Below are 16,891 nucleotides of genomic sequence, written 5' to 3' on the forward strand. Positions count from 1 at the left end.
AGTACACAAGTCTATAGTTGGCATTGCAATGTCTTTGATATCGATCAGCGAACCCCCAAACCAAAGGAAACGTAAAACAATACAGTGTGATTTTGAGGGACTACTAAACATTTCACCAAAAAAAATCTAATTATTCAGAGTTTTTAACCATTATTAAAATATATTTCTGTGGTGCCATCAAAGGTTGCTGTGTTGTATCACCAAGGTATATACCCTCCTCCTGTCCCAATCTGTAGCTGATGAAATAGTTAGACTCGATGATAGCCTGGGGGAGGAACTTCGGATATTCATTAGATTTGGAAAAATGGCAACAAATATAGAACAGAAATGCAAAAATGACAATGGCAGTGTCCTTCAAAGAAAATATATTTAAAATGTTATATAGATGGCATATACCACCAGCAAGAACTGCAAAGATGTTCCCTGGAACTTCAGCAGAATGTTGGAAATGTGGGTCAGCCAGGGGTACATTTTACCACCAATGGTGGACATGTCTATAAACCCAAAACTATTGGAGCAAGATAAAAGATTGGCTCATGGAGATTACAGGAGTCAGCTTTCAATTGAGACCAGAGGTCTACTTATTAGAAATAAATCCTGAGGGCCTAAGGAAAATAGACTGGTACCTTTTCATACATATTACCATTGCGGTTAGAATTGCATATATGCAACTTTGGAAAGGGAAAGAAGTACCATCGGATCAGATGATTATTTACAAAATTTTGTGGTGTGCAGAATGTGATAGATTAACATATATACTTAAAGATAGACAAGAATCAACTTTCAATCAAAGCTGGGATAAATGGTACCAATGGATAGAAGTAAAAATGTCATGAGATAGATGTTAGGAAAGCATGTGGCATAGATATGTAAACAGCAAACTAAATATAAATAAGGTAATATTAGATATACGAAGGTATAAGAAGATTAACAAGTGCAAGATGCAATATGATAAACCTAATCGAATCTGTAGTATGATGATATGTAATATTTAGAAACTGTATATATATGGGGGTTGAATCAACCTCAGTTGTATGTATGTGATTTTGTCTTGTTATAGTCTTTTTTCTGTTTTTTGTTTTTAATTTATAATAAAAATTATTTTTTTAAAAAAAGGTTGCTGTATTTAATGATTAACTGTAATTTACAAATGGCCTAATTTAATTTAAATAAATCAAACAAACTGTTACAATTTATATAATTTGTGAATTCAGGCACATTTGGCTGGTGTTAGACTGGAAAGAATACATCCTCCTCACAATCCATCCAAATTAGGGCTCTGCCATTTACCCCACCTATCTTTGTGTTGTATACTGTCATTTCTATTTATCAGTTCCTTTCCTCACTTTCTCTCTCTTGCTTAAGATTATGAAATTTAGGCAAAATTTTCTTTTCTTTTTGCAACTGTTAAAGACTGTGGATTCACACAAACCACTAAGACACAAAAACCTTAAAATGCTACTAGGCTTCATTCATTTTTGCTACTTGTGGCTTTGAGAGTTGTATGAACCAATCTGTTCAATATATTGTGCAAATCCAAACAAATGCATTAATTCAGTGACTAAGTGTGTTTCTGCGGATAATGGGTATCACATGCAGAGTAGAAAACCTTCCTGTCTTTAGTGAACTATAAGTGAAATATCTGATAAGGAATCACACAAAGTTGATTTAAAACAATTTTTTAAACAAGATGGGGTACAGTTATAGAGTCTGGAGAAAGGCTGTAAAGACCCAGCCAGACCTAGCAATGAGCCATTCTACCTTTTTATAATGGGAAAGTATTGGTGTTCTTAGCAATATAGGGGGACTGCCTTTCCAATTAATCTACTCATCCCATCAGGCCTCTCAGAAGCAGTATGCTTTGAGTCCCGTTGGCCGAGGAGATTCATTTAGCAGGACTCAATAGAAAGCCTTTTCTGCCCTTTGGAACGGTATTTCTCCTGAGGCGAGAAAGGCCCTAACTCTGCTGGCCTTCCAGAATACTCTCAAAACTTGGATGTGTCATTGGGCTTGGGATGCAATGGAAGTGTGAAGTCCATTAATGGTTGCATTGTGTAGAAGTTTAGATTGCACTGGACTTCCGGTCCGGCACCGCAGCGCTACAGTTGGGGCTATGGCGGGCTCTAACGAGCCCGCGGAAACCCCAACTGACAAACCACCGATCGATCGGTCTTCGGACCAACCCTGTCTCGGAGGGATAGGGGGAGACAAGGAGCACCTCGGAAGGCTTAGAGGAACAGGCAAGTTCCTCAGAAGCCAGAGGGAATCCTTGAAGTCGGCGGTGGGGGTAGGCAGCCATGGTGGCTGCCACAAAGCTGCGGCGGACCGTGAAAAGAATGTGCAGGAGAGAAGAGGAATGGAAGAGTCTTTTGAAGCCAGGTGAGTGACACCGACCCAGGCAAGAAACAATGGAATTTTTTTTTTAAAGAAAAAATAAGAACCCAAAATTTAAAAAACGGCTACAGAGCTTTGGGGCTTGAAAATTTGACATGGAATAATTAATTGGAAATAAATGACCCATGTTAGAATTTTTTAGTATATTTGATTTGGAAGAATTGGTTTTTACTGAATTAGAAAATTGGATTTTATTTTCCCTATTTTTCTAATTGGAATGAATTGGAGAAACATTTTTTTTTGTGTGCCTTTTTTTGGGGAGTTAACAACTTTGGAAAGTTAATGAAGAAAGGTAGATGAACGGCTACATTGTAGCTATGGAGTCTGCAGTGACTAGGTGGAATGTGGATTAAAGAAATTTCCCTTCTATTTGGAAAAGAAACACTATGAATGGAGTTTTACTTTGGATTATTTTGAAATTAACTTTAGATTTAAGGATTTTGGAGATTCCTGTTCTGTCGCTGGGTGATTTTAAAAAGAAGAAAGAAGAAACACTCTGGATTTACTAGAAATGAAACTAACTGACCTAGCAAGAAAAAGGTGCGGGGGGGGGGGGTTGATTGAAGAGACTTTACTTTCTGCTTGTAAAAGAAATAGTCTAAATGGCTTTCTATTTTGGATTATTATGATTACTTTGGAATTAACATTAGACTAATGGATTTTGGAAATTCTTATTCTGTTCTGGGTGATTTTAAGAAGAAAGAAGAAAGATCCTGGACCCTTTCTATAATGGAAATTTACAGACTTAGCAAAGACGGTGTGGTGCATGAATACAAGATAGGAAGTGGATACATCACGCTTGGAGCAGACATTTTAAGAGCATTAAAGTGATATGTAGCACTTTTAATTTGAATAGATGAACTTTGAAGTGGAACAGGTGGACAGGCAGGAAAAAGAAGAAACAAAATAGATTTAAACTAAATGTAATTAAATTGTAATGTAATGCTTAAAAGCTTAAAGGAATAAAAGGTTTTTATTTTTCCTTTTTTTGGATTAAAACAGGAAGGTTTTTGGAATAATAAAGAAAGAAAATAATAAATGGCAATTAAAATAGGGATTTATATACTAAGTGGTTAAAAATTACAATGAGAAGTGTATACTAACGTGAGATAACTTTAAGAAAACCTATTATTTGTTGTACTACGCTATACTCTGCAAACAAAGTTAGACTGGTGACTATGATTGATTAACATATTATTGAATGAAACTATGAAATACACAGATGATAGAGATAAATTGTGATTTAATTCAACAAATATTGGAAATGATGATTACTATGAAATATAATGAGAATTAATTTTGATGAATATGTTGAGACATAAAGATCAAATAGATAATTATGATGTAAGGGAAAGCTAAAATAATGAGGTGAAGGATACTAACTAGATAAAAGTTAGAGACTCGGAGGAAATAAGTGGGAAAATAACTAAAATGCTGGAAATCAGCCAAACAATGGTAGGAGAGTTGGAGGAGACTATGCTGTAAATCAGCCAAACACAAAATGCTGGAAATCAGCCAATAAAATGCTGGAAATCAGCCAAGCAAAAGGAGGAGAGTTGGAGAAAAATATGCTGGAAATCAGCCAAATAACGGAAGGAGCTCTGGAGGAGACTATGCTAGAAATTAGCCAAATAAAATATGCTGGAAGTCAGCCAAACAATGGAGGGAGTCTGGGAGAAGATTATGCTAGAAACTAGCCAAATACAATATGCTGGAAATCAGCCAAACAATGGAAGGAGTTCTGGAGGAGACTATGCTAGAAATTAGCCAAATAAAATATGCTGGAAGTCAGCCAAACAATGGAGGGAGTATGGGAGAAGATTATGCTAGAAACTAGCCAAATACAATATGCTGGAAATCAGCCTATAACGTGGGGAGATAGGGAGGAGATAATATTGGGAATAATCTCAAAAGAGTTCATAACTTGGAAAAGAATAAGTAATATGTTCTTGTGATAAAACTGTGTAATAAGTGGGATATTAAATTGGAAAGTTTAAGATACTGTGATTTGATAAAAAGGGTCAAATAATTAAGATGTTGATAAAATTGTGTTTTATAAATTTTAACAAAATGGAGTTGTATTGAAATTGAAATTGATAATTCTGGTGATAAAATTGTCAGGTATATAATTAGAATAAGAGACTAGAATATTGTTAACAATTAATTGGATATTAATGAGATATAGATACAGAGATAATGAGTTAAAATTTAATTTGAAGCTAAAGCTGTATTGATATATTAGATTTGTTTAGATGAAAATGTTAGAATTTTATGTTTAAATTTGTTTTTGTTTTTTTGTTTTAAACTTTTAAAAGATGTAATGGAAAAGTGGAATAGAGCGTATTAAAAGAATGTAAGCATGTTAACCATCTATGACCGGATCAAAACTCTGTTCTTGAAAGTTATACTTTATGTTTATCTTTGGAAAAAAATAAAAAAATATTTACAAAAAAAAAAGTTTAGATTGCACTATCCCTTATATTTCTACTTAGCTTTTAACTGTAATTTTGAATTAGTTTAATTGTTTTTAATGGTTGAACTTAATTGTGTATGCCTACCAGAATCACATATAAAGTAGTATGGGCAGCCATATACATTGTGTGTGTGTGTGTGTGTGTGTGTGTGTGTCTGTGTGTGTGTGTGTGTGTCTGTCTGTCTGTCTGTCTGTCTGTCTGTCTGTCTCTCTGTCTCTCTCTCTCTCTCTCTCTCTCTCTCTCTCTCTCTCTCTCTATCTATCTGCACTTACAGCACTATCCTAGAACAGACAACTTAGCAAATACAGAATATTTTGTTTTTGAGTTTCATGGGTAAGTGGGGAATAGAAACTGGGTATCACAAAACTGTTCACTTCATATTGGCTCTTCATAGAAATGTTAAGGTGAGACCAGCATATATAACCCTAACATCCACCTAACCCTACAACATGTCTTGCAGTCTTCAACTCAAAAAAGACCACTTCTTGTCTACAATGTACTCATTTTTTTAAAAAAGGTTACCCTCATATAAGGACACAGGATGTGTCGGATTTGTTCAGAGTCTTGAACAAATCCCAACTTGCCTATGGTACTCAACCTACTACAAACACTTACCTAAGTTCTGCCGGAATTCTGACTTCACCCCAATTTGCAGCAGCTGGTTCTCGAAGAGTACCCCATTATTCTTACACACAAACCTGTGATAATGTATGAAGGCTTGGTTAGAAGTAGGCAGAGACTACCCATTATTTGTAAATATGCATGTCATTTCTACTGGAAATGCCAGCCACTTTCCCCACATTTACCAATTCTGATACAAAGCCACTCATCCCTTCCTCCCACTAAGGTATCGAGCTCAGCCTGTTAACTCCTCAAGATCATACATTAAAATTTATCTAGTATGCTGGGATGGCCAATTTCTTCCCAACCATTCCATCTGGAGAGTACTTCCTGGAGGTGCAATTATGTGACAGGGAATAATGTTGACTGAGGTTTCAGTGTTTCAGGCTGGAGGAAGCCATCCCACACATATGTCAAAGGGGAGTGGCACTTAGTCCAGTCCCCCACCCTAAATCCTAGCATTCAGGAGCCGCAGTCCTACCCCGGGATCTTACTTGTGAAGCAGTTCATCAGCCTCAGCAATAGGCAAAGCAGAGTCCTCAGAGACAGAAGCAGCAGCCCCTGAGCTGGTGGTGGTGAAGGGGCATAGCAAAGGGGCCAGCAGTTGACAGAGGCAGGGAAGAAAAAGAGCAGAAAAGATGAGTCACCTGGTATAGCACCGTGTTAGTATCAGAAAAAGAAAAGGAGGAGGGAATCAAACCACACGCATCTAAACATAGAGAGAACATGCCACAGAGCAGGTACCAAGGCAGAAGGAGAACTGGAGTATTCTTGAAAAATACTATAAAGGAGAGATTCCAAATCTTAGCTTTTCAGATATTGTTTGATTCTTTCTTGCATCAACCCAGACCTGATTTTAGGGAGATGATGGAAGCTGTAATCCCACAACATTTGAACTCCTGAGCATATAAACTCTGTAGAGGATGAGAGCCTTTTATATGTTATGTTTTTATATTCTTACTAACGAATTCACATTCCTCACATTTAAAAGCCAATGAAACAAAAGAAGTCTTAAATTCATGGGAGCTAAGACTTTTTCCAGTATATAGTACATATTCTATATTTCTGAACCAACCTAATTAAGGTATTGATTCAAATGGATTCTCATCTAGAAATCCTGTCTGTGTACAATCTGGATTTCCTGACATCTTAAAATACCACAATTTATTCTCAACCCTAAGAAACCCAATTCTGAATTACTGTCTTACTCAAGCCCCTTGAAAGAGGATTCCTCCTTTTCAAGTCCCTAGCCTGCCTACGTCACATTGAAGCAACCAATGGCTGTCTTGTTTCCATTCAAAGATGTATGACTTTCTAGTTTTCATGTTCTGAATTCTGAAGTTCTTGAACATATGATGCACAGAAGGAGCTTGAGACAGTTAGGGATCAGGATTAGATCAAATGACGGAAAGGTTGTAGATTGCAACTCTACAGGCTATAGCATGTTTCTAATAGGTATGGATTGTTCTTAATGAGTTGGGAGGCAGGGAAGGACTTAGTAAATGCATAGGTGTCACATAAAATAGGCAAGCCTATGGCCTCTTTTTTATTTTACAGTTTTGTTAGGAATTTCAGGTTGTTGTGTTTTTGTTACTATAATAATGTCAAGATTATTTTAAGAGTACTATTATGTAAAATGTTCATTTTTTCCCACCTCAACCAAGAAGAAACCTGCTGGTGATTTTTGGCAACTGTGGTTGGCTTGGGTATTGAATATGGCTAGACTGTCTCCTCCTAATCTAGCAACACACCAAGAATGCCCTTTCTAGCAAAGTGTATTTCTCACTCTCCTCATCCAGTGGTGAAATCCATTTTTTTTTATTACTGGTTCTGTGGGCATGGTGTGGCTTGGTGGGCGTGGCTTGGTGGGCATGGCAGGGGAAGGATACTGCAAAATCTCCATTCCCATCCCACTCCAGGGGCCAGCCAGAGGTGGTATTTGCTGGTTCCCTGAACTACTCAAAATTTCCGCTACCGGTTCTCCGAACTGCTCAAAATTTCCACTACCAGTTCTTCAGAACCTGTCAGAACCTGCTGGATTTCACCCCTGTATTCACCTCTCTTCTGTGGAAACCATTATTTTATAAGTGCATAGTAGTTTCTAATGTCCAGATGGACAGATTCTTGCTCCTGCAGTCTTAAAGTTTAGATTTTATCTTGGAAATGATAGAGATCAAGAAATAGCAGTGGGGTAAACAGAAGCAAAATGCTAAAATTATGAGTAGCGCATGCTTACATTTGGCTATTTCCAGCTGAACATGGGGAATATAAAGATGTTCCCAATGTTTCATTAAAAAAAATGGATTCTGATGCAGAATTTGGGAAAAAGCAAGCAATGGAGCAGGTATTCTGGGAGGTAGTTCTAAGCATATGGGTGACCACCGACACCAAAGGGAGCAGAAATGGGACAAAATTACAGAGGACACATTTAGAAGCTCTTGTATAGACTCTCTACACATCACATGTTACATTGTGACTCTGCCATTCTTTTTACTTTTTGAGAATTCACAATGTTATCATACTAACATCTGTGATCCTTCTCTTAGCGAAATCCAATGAAATGCAAATAGTGGTGGGAAGGTTGTAATAGCAGACAGAAAGAGAGAGAGAGAGAGAGGGAGAGGGAGAGGGAGAGAGAGAGAGGGAGGGAGGGAGGGAGGGAGGGAGGGAGAGAGAGAGAGAGAGAGAGAGAGAGAGAGAGAGAGAGAGAGAGAGAGAGAGAGAGAGAGAGAGAGAGATTGAACCCCTTACTCTGCAGGCAGGTCAGCCTCCACCAATAGGGATGCAGGATTCTCAGGAGTTGCCTCCAAGTCACTGTTTCATCCAAGGTAAGAGGTGTGAAAGGAGAGAGAGAAAGAGAGAGGAAACCATTCCAAAAAGACAACAGACAGACAAGACAGAGAGAGAAAGAAAGAGACTCTCACACCCAAGACAAAGAGAGAGCAAGACAAGACCTTGAGAGCTGACATGTGCTAATTGCCCATCTAGAGAAAGGAAACCCAAAACTCCCAAGCTACTTGGAAACAAACACCTGTAGATCAATCTTGCCTATTCTATACAAAGATGTATGTATAACATGGTCATCTTCTTATTACAAACAGGCACTTGTGTATCTACCTACTTTGTCCCTCTTACTCTTGGATGAGGATCTCGAGCACAAGAAGTCCTTCCATCAACTGCTAGTCAGATTAGGTGGCAGATGATGATCTACCCTTTGAGCTGGAACTTTCTCCATGGAATAAGGCACTCAGCCACTATGACTCATTCTTCACAAATCTCCATCAGAGCTATAGATCAGAATCTGCATTCTTAACAGAGCAATCACTCTTGTATCCTATATGATCTCCCAGCAATTGTCTAGAAAAAGCTGGTAGTCCCTTGACTACAAGACGTGCTTAGACTGATCCAATGTGTCAATCCCTTTTCTTAGGAAGGCTGGGGCAAAGACAGCCTGGACCTGAGTCGCCATATTACCTTAGGAAATTCTCTTCTGCACCAGAGGCCAGGCCAGTTGTGGTAGATGGGCTATCAGAGAAAACATCCACTAGAAGGTTGCCAGTGCTGGCAGGTGCACCAGATGCAGTCGCTGGTGTGGCTCGGAGACCTAACAAGTCGGCAGATGGGGATGGCGTTGACTGCAAGAGAAAGAAAACGGGCAAATTTTTTTTGTTTGTTTTCATGATCCTAACTTAGAAACTGAACTCAATTATTTATCTCTACCTTAGGAATAGAAATAAAGATCAGGTCTGGAGTTCTTTACTTCTGTGCTGTGTCAAGATAAAATATCTGCAGTTGACTTCCGGTGGCTCTGCCGACGCCGAAAGACGCTCCCTTATGAGCACCAGCCCCAGGACTCCGTTAGAGCCGCTAGAACAGCGAAAATCAGCTGTTCAGCGGCTTGAAAACTTTCCCCCTGGGAGAAGGGGGGAAAGAGAGCCGACGGGTGTGGGTAGAGCTCCCCAAAAGCCCCAGTTTTCTTTTTAAATCTGGGGCTTAAAGGGTGAGAGCTCCACGGGAAGCCCGTCATTGCTCCGGACATGGGACGTTTCTGCTTCAAGCAGAACTAGGCGTCGCGACCACCCCAGCAATTCAACTTTAAAGAAAAAAAATTTTGGACTTGAAAGCTGGCAGAGCAAATACAGGAGAAACTAAAATGGCAAGTACTAAACTTTAACTCCGAAGAGTCTATCACTTCCCTCTGATTTTCTATGGGAGAAAGGGAAAGTAAGATGGCGTTTGATTCTAACGAGGGCGTGGAGAAGTGAAAGTTAGATACAAAGTATCAAGTGGTGCTAAAAGCCCCTGTTTAAAAGAAGAGGATTTTATTTTAAAAGGACTTTTATTTAAAAAGACTGGTACCACTCAAGGACTGGAATAATTGATTTAGTTGTTGGGAAAGTATAAAGTGAAAGTCTTATTAGGGAAAAAAAATGGCTGGCTTTTTTGAAAGTGATGAAGGCTCACCATTACATACACAAATACTGACTGTGGATTTCTTTGAAGAAATTTTAGAATCATTTACCTCCGCGTTAGTGGAAAGAATGGAAGAGTTTTTCAAGAAGGACTTTACACAAATTCGAAACAAAGATACAAGTGAAGATACTGTATCGTTCCAGTTGCCAAACAACAAGGAGTTCCTGAAGGAGGAAGTGGACGAAATAACCCAGTTTAATGTGCCTTTGGAAAATGAAATGGAGGCTTTTCAAATTAAGAAGGAAAGGCAGACAGGCTTGAAGGAGCGCAACCAGGAAATAATGAGAGACATTTCTTTAGAGGCTTTGACACAGACAACTGGAAAATTGTCAGGAGGTGTTGGGATTTCTTATATAAGAAGGAAGATTTGAAATGGAACTTTACAACTTTTTTTACAAAAATGGATTCCCAATCGCAGTTAAAGAGGTGTTTTTACTGAAAGGAATTACTTTGTGAAGAGAATAGGATTGTATGGTTAAGCAACTTCAGTTTAAAATCCAAGAACTTATAAAAATAAAAGAAGGCGGAGGAAAAAGACTGAAGCAGAAGGTTCGCAAAAAAGTCAGGAAAAAATGGAGAAGAAAAAATTACAATCCTCTTTTTTGGGGAGGATAATAATAGTGAAAAAGAATGACTATACCTGTATAAGTTATATTATAAGGAAAATGAATGATTTACCTATATTTAGGGACATGATTTGCTTTGAAAAGTTACATTAAATAATGTGATGGTTGAACTGTTATGAATTGGTGAAGAATTTATATAAGTTTATGGGTTAAAAGAAAAATATTGTGGATGTAAAAATTATGGACAGTGTAGATCATTCAATATAAGTTTATGGGTTAGAAGAAGGATATTACTTAAACTTTTATATGTTGTTTTAAATTACATTAATACCATACTAAAGAATGCTTTGTTGAAGAATAAATAGAAACCTGTGGGGTATAAGGAAAATATAAATGGTGCAAGGATTGAGGGAAGGTTTTTGACAATATTTTATATGGATATTAAACAGTGAAGATGTTATTTGATTATACCTAGAGGATTTGTAGAGAATAAGATGAATAAGTTTATGTAAAGCTACTAAGCAAGGAATGTTTTCAAGAAGAATTAATATAAGTTTATGGGGTAAAAAGTAAAAATAAGATTTCTACAATATATTTTATTTGAGATTGGTTAAAATATTTTGTTAAGGTGTTAATATATGTAAGGGTTGGAGATCTGATGTTTAACTGTAACTGAGCTTTGACTGTGTAATGCTGGAAGAAAGAAGACTTGCTTATTATTGAAGAATGGACAAGAATGAAATTGGAAATATGTGTAAACTTTTTAAAAAAACTTTTCAATAAAAGAAAAAAAAGATAAAATATCTGCAGTTAAAGTATTCCCGGAAGTTGGGCTTCATATATATCAGTTTCATTACAGCTCTTTCCTCTGGGATTTGATGAGCTTGTTAAAATGTTTGCAAAAGTTTCATGCTTAGTTGACATGAAAGGCAAGGGGAAACAGTAAAAAGAATAAAAGTGTAAACTGGAGTTGAAATTAAGTCTCAGATAACACATCTATTTGCTGTCTGCCCTCTGAGATATGAATTTAGTTTTTGGCCAAGACCAAGACCAGGAGTAGAGGAGAATGCTGTTATTGGTGATACAATGAATTAATATTACAAAGGAAATCTACTAACATTTCGTATCGTACCTACCAAAATGTTGGTGTCATTGAAGGAAATGATTAGAGCATGAAAAATCCTGCTTTATAATCTGACAGGGTTGTACGAGATTAGAATTTATAACTGTTACTTCCGGTCCTTTCTATTTTTTCTTCCCTTTCCCACAGACTTCACATACAGCATATAGCCTTCCAAGACCCTCACTCTCTATTTCCAGCCTTCTTCTTTTCCCTTGCACTCACAGCAGTGCTGGCTGAGGGCTCCATGCCTCCATTGATTTCAGAATTCGGATCCTTTTTGCCATCTTCTAACTCGCTGCCAGCCCCGGGACCCTTTTTTTTCTTCAGTTTTGCCAAAATGGAAGATTCACGTTCAGGGAATGGTGGCATCTCTTCCAGTACTGTAGCCTAAAGCAGTAAGGGTGAAAATTGGAAACAAGTACCAATATGCCCTGTCACTCAACCTTGTAGTTATGGAAAAAGACTGGAATTTATGAGTTCTGCAAAATAAAAAAATCCTAAAGACAATGTGACCACCTACTGCATGTGAACTATCTGCTTTATTCTACTGGCCCTGTGTAGCCATCCACTTTCTCTATGATATTTGGTCTCTGCAAGTCACCTGCCTGGAACTTCTTTAACGCAGAATGACTCGAAAGCTATAGGAAGTTCCCCATATCTCTTTTAGAGAAACCCCACCCCCCAGCAGTGTTATTTTGCACTTTTTAAACCCCCGAACATTGCAAATAGTTGCATTATGCTTTTCTGGGATGGTATGTATTGGTTCTAGGTAACACATTTCAATCCCAACTCTGCTCCTTAAAGGAAACAAATAAGCTAGAATTTCCATTTCATTTGGAGACATCATTGTAGTACACTCCTCAAAGGCCAGTATTCAACTGAAGTACCACCCTAGCCCACTCCGCTTTCAGATAAAAGGGTAAAAACTGGCTTTGGACCAAGTACAAAAATACGAAACTTTGATCTATTCCACCAAAAAGAGAAGTTTCGTATTTTCTCTTCCAATGCTCTCTGAGTCAACTTTTCTCATATTATGGCTGCAACTTTTTAATAAGGAAAAAGTAAGAATCTATCTTCCCTGAGAGACGGGGCTATCAGTGCCCCCCTCTCAGTTCTTCCCTCACCAGGACATCGGTGCTGGCAATAGAACTGAGTTTGAGGTATTCAACGGCACGTTGCTGCAGTTCCACATCAGCATTGCGGATCTGGCTGTCTGAGCGCAGCACTTCCTGGATAGTGCCCTTTGTTTCAGGGAAGAGATTTATGAATTTGATGTAGGTAGAGAGAAGTAGGGCCCGAGTGGAAACACTGCAGAGGTGGAATTTGGAGTGGAGAAGGTTGAATTGAACCAAAGGGCTGGTGGAGAAAGGAGAACAGGAGACAATACAAGTCAGAGCCCCTGAGATCTACAGGTTAGGAAATGTGAAGGAAACATTTTCACAGGCTTCCCTCACATCATCAAAGAACAATGAGACAATCTCCTTAAATGTCCCATAATCAGTAAAACAGGAGAATGATGTTGCCCTCCAGATGTGCTGAGGCTGCAACTTTTACAATTTTCTTCAGTTAGGCTGGTTGGGAATTCTGAATGCTACAGTCTCAATACAATCCCAGCATTTGCTTTCCCCCACCCCCCTCATAGAAGCTGCTCTATCGCACCCCACTCCACCCTACCCCCTACTCCAGGTCAAGCCATTTTCTCTCATATTATCTACCTGGAACGGGGATCCCCAGCAATGAGATTCCCAAATTCCCCAAGGATGTAGCCTCCAACTTTCACCATGTTCTCATGACAAGCAGGTGCCTGAAGAGCCTAGAAAAAGTAAAGCAAATTGGTGGGCAGTTAGGTAGATGCAACTTGAGAATAAGCTCCTGTTTTTGTTTATTATGACATCATTGCTCTTAAAAGGAAAGGCAGGTTGGATATTTTTTGAGCTCCTTTCCTAACCAATCCCATGAGATCAAAGGCTTAAACAGAATCAAGTTTTTTTGGACTCTTTTAGATTGACCGACAACCTCTGACATTCCAGAATCTGATATATTCAGCATCAGACATACTGCAAAACTATATGTGTATGGAGCTCAATAGTTATACCATCCAAGTTCATAATATTGCCCTCACAATCAGCCATAACCTACTTCATAACACTTAATTTTATTCCCTTGCATCAATAAATATTTAGCATTTTGTAGACCCTGAAGATGCTCAGTCGTCATTACGCTGAAATCCTTTTTAGTGTCCTCTGAAAATATTTATTTCTTATTGTGGCCATATATGTTTGAACAATGAAATAAGAATGGAGAATCCATCTAGTTCACAAAGCCAGACTCACATACTCATAAAAGGAGGGAAAAGAAAACTCTCTCCTTGGAAGAAGGGACAGTCAGTGTCACAAGTGAAGACCACTCACCTCAAAGACTGTCTTAGCTGCATATCCTTGCACATCATCCCGGTTAATGACAATCTGGATGACACGGTACCACACCTCCTCACTCACATAGTCACCAGCAATGCGGATCAGATTAAGGATGGTATCCACATACCAACTATAGTCTACGGCATATTTCTCAGCTAAGATGGCCACCTTCAGTACCTGACAGAAGAAAAAGAAAATGTGGCTGCCAACTCCCAACTGGTCTGCCTTCTCCAGACCAGTTTTCATGTTGTGGCAGGCATTCATTATGTTTCTCTGCAATCTACTGAGATGAAAAGACCCAGGTTCCTCTTCCAAATGAGTTGGCAACCCATACTCACAATCTCTTCACGAATTGAGTAATCTGCTGTTTCCAGGTAGCTAAGCATCTCCGAGACTATTTGCTTGGCATTTGTACGGTCACACATGGCATAGAGAAGGTCGGCAGCTCGCTGGCGTACACTCACATCCCGTTCCGTCTGTGGAATGAGATAGGTGGTTAAATAGAGACAAAACCTTTTGTACCTTCAGCATTAATTAAGAGCCAATTACACCTCCAATTTAGCTTAAGCAGATACAAGTTGCAAAATGTATTAAGGAGACCAATGCAAAAGATTAGATATAGAAGGAAGAATTAAAAGGATGTCATATTTGCCATTTCAATGGAATTTCCCCTTTCTTCTTTTCTTTCTTTATCTCAGTTTTGTGGTCCATTACTCTCTGATCATTAAGCTAATAAGAATTCCCAAAATACATCAAAAGGAACAGAGGTTCCGGCAATGCAGTAATATGGTTCCTAAAATTTAGATACTGTACATTCTATATATGAAACAAAATTTTCAGTAAGGAAGTAATTTTGGTCAGGAAGACTCAAGTAGTAGTTGTAGGACACTGCCAGTGGCACTCACTATAGACTTAATTTTTTTCTGTTAAGATTCTGTTTCTTCTACTACTTGTGCAAACTGATTTCCAGTTACGTTTCTAAGTGAAATCAAAGGACCTCAATGAAGCTCTACATGTCTTGGCAGCCAAGTACTTGCAGGACTGCTTCTCTTATTGGAATCAACACTTGTGATACATTCCTCCCAGAAAAAGCTACTGGTAGTTCTTCTGTGAGGGGAAAGGGGGCTAGTGTCCCCCACTTTTTTTTCAAAAAGTTTTTTACACTAATGACTCTGGACTCCAATGAGCAATGAAACAGTCTTACTTTAAAAGTTAGAGCAGCTTGGTAATCTTGCCAAAGTTGATTAGAATTGAATTCTTCAAAGTCATTTGAAGATTAACTAGAGAACACTATCTCTAGTTAATGGGAAGTAATTTATAATTTGTTTTAGTTTAGCAACTGTGGACATTTTAATTTTCATTATATATAAACTATGTGTTAACTTCTAGGAATCCCTGTAGATTACAGCAGCAATATGTACATGTAATAAACAAGTGACAAATAAATGTATATAAGATTTAATTCCACATACATGTCAATTTTTTAAAAAACTGAGCCCATTGCCAATATTTTCAGGATTTGTCTAACTTCTTTTCAAACTATAGAAAGATGCAAAAACCTAGCAGGATACTAAAGCCTAAAAACAATAAATTTATTCTTGGATCTTTGCCAGGCTTTTGACATTTCATCAATGTATACTGAAGTACAGTAATTAAAGTGACAATGATAATGCTAGAAAGATGTTTCCCAAAACAATCAAATAGATCAAAATGAAAAGTATAAACTTTAGGTTTCTAAATCTAAATGCCATATTTGACAAAATGACTGTAAATTCTACATAACCTTGACTATTTCCTTCTGACTTCAATTGAATTCTTTCCTAGATTTCTTCCCAATGCTCTACAGCAGAGGTGGGCAAGCATTGGGACACGTTTTTTTCATGTAAATATATATATTTGCCTCTAACGGCCATAGAACTCATTTCCCTTTGATGCAACAAAATCACTGGGAGTACATGAGAATTTTCAGCCCATTCTTGAAAGTAAGGCTGAGATGGCTTGGAGAAGTATTAAAGAACAGATGCATTTTTATCTATTATTTGCTGAGAAAAAAGCTAAAAATTGAATGACTGAAAATTCTGCCATTGAATTTTAGTGGTACAATCTTGATCCCCCAAGTTGGAGGCTGGAATGCCTTATGCAACACATGATTCACAGTTTGTTCCTTCCTGTAATTCTAGGATGGAGAGGCAATCTCTTTTAATCTTGCCTCCCATCAACTGGGGATGAGGGACTAAGATTGTGACATATACTATAAATGTTTCATTTACTGTTAACAGAAATTACATTTGTTAGCAGAGAGGAACTTTCTTTAGAAAACAGAATTGAGAAATTTGGGAAAGTCCCTCTCATTAAGTCTTACACCCTCACTCCCCATAAAAGTCACTTTTTTCTCCATATGCCATTTCAGAGTCTGACCTTTAGAGCATTGATGACTGTTTCAATGTGGGTCTTGACAGCCTCATGTGAGAATTCAGAGCTGGCTAGGGTACACATGCTCTCCAAGGCTAGATATCTAAGGTTGGTCTCTCGATGCTGCAGGAATTGGCCTAGTTGATTGCATGCACGTACCAGCAGATTGGGTTCACTGCAGAACAAGAAGTGAGGATTAATTCCAGAGTAGGAGCAGTAGGGAGTACTCTGTACATAGCTCAGCCTGACTATGAGTCTCTCAACTTTTCCAGTGTTCCAGCCATCCATCTAATTCTATAAAACCACTCTTTCTTCTTTTTATTTGATTTTCATGATTATATTTGTTTCTCTGGCTCTGCTAACACTTAATAGAAAATCCTGAAAGTCACATAACATTTCCCCCCCAGAGAT

At 38.1% G+C, this 16,891-nt stretch overlaps 1 protein-coding gene across 5 annotated transcripts in view; it reads right to left on the minus strand.

Annotated features, from left to right (window-relative positions):
• The window catches only part of AP2A1 (adaptor related protein complex 2 subunit alpha 1), a 73,233-nt gene that overhangs the window by 13,278 nt on the left and 43,064 nt on the right, over positions 1 to 16,891 (minus strand). For 3 of the 5 annotated variants that reach the window (XR_015733764.1, XR_015733765.1, XM_060691560.2), the window contains exons 9-18: positions 16,487 to 16,655; positions 14,407 to 14,544; positions 14,063 to 14,245; positions 13,367 to 13,464; positions 12,776 to 13,007; positions 11,874 to 12,038; positions 8,964 to 9,124; positions 8,241 to 8,303; positions 5,984 to 6,055; positions 5,484 to 5,566 (exon numbers count right to left, since the gene is read on the minus strand). Coding sequence is in view for 3 of the 5 variants with exons in the window: in XM_060691560.2 (XP_060547543.1) it covers positions 5,484 to 5,566; positions 5,984 to 6,055; positions 8,241 to 8,303; positions 8,964 to 9,124; positions 11,874 to 12,038; positions 12,776 to 13,007; positions 13,367 to 13,464; positions 14,063 to 14,245; positions 14,407 to 14,544; positions 16,487 to 16,655 (1,364 nt within the window). In the remaining 2 variants the exon portion in view is untranslated. The remainder of the gene's footprint in view (positions 1 to 5,483; positions 5,567 to 5,983; positions 6,056 to 8,240; positions 8,304 to 8,963; positions 9,125 to 11,873; positions 12,039 to 12,775; positions 13,008 to 13,366; positions 13,465 to 14,062; positions 14,246 to 14,406; positions 14,545 to 16,486; positions 16,656 to 16,891) is intronic. The other 2 variants (XM_060691561.2, XM_060691562.2) reach the window with 2 other exon arrangements.

The sequence above is a fragment of the Pantherophis guttatus genome, chromosome 4, assembly GCF_059756535.1.
Source record: "Pantherophis guttatus breed Tessera chromosome 4, ASM5975653v1, whole genome shotgun sequence".
Lineage (NCBI taxonomy): Eukaryota > Metazoa > Chordata > Lepidosauria > Squamata > Colubridae > Pantherophis > Pantherophis guttatus.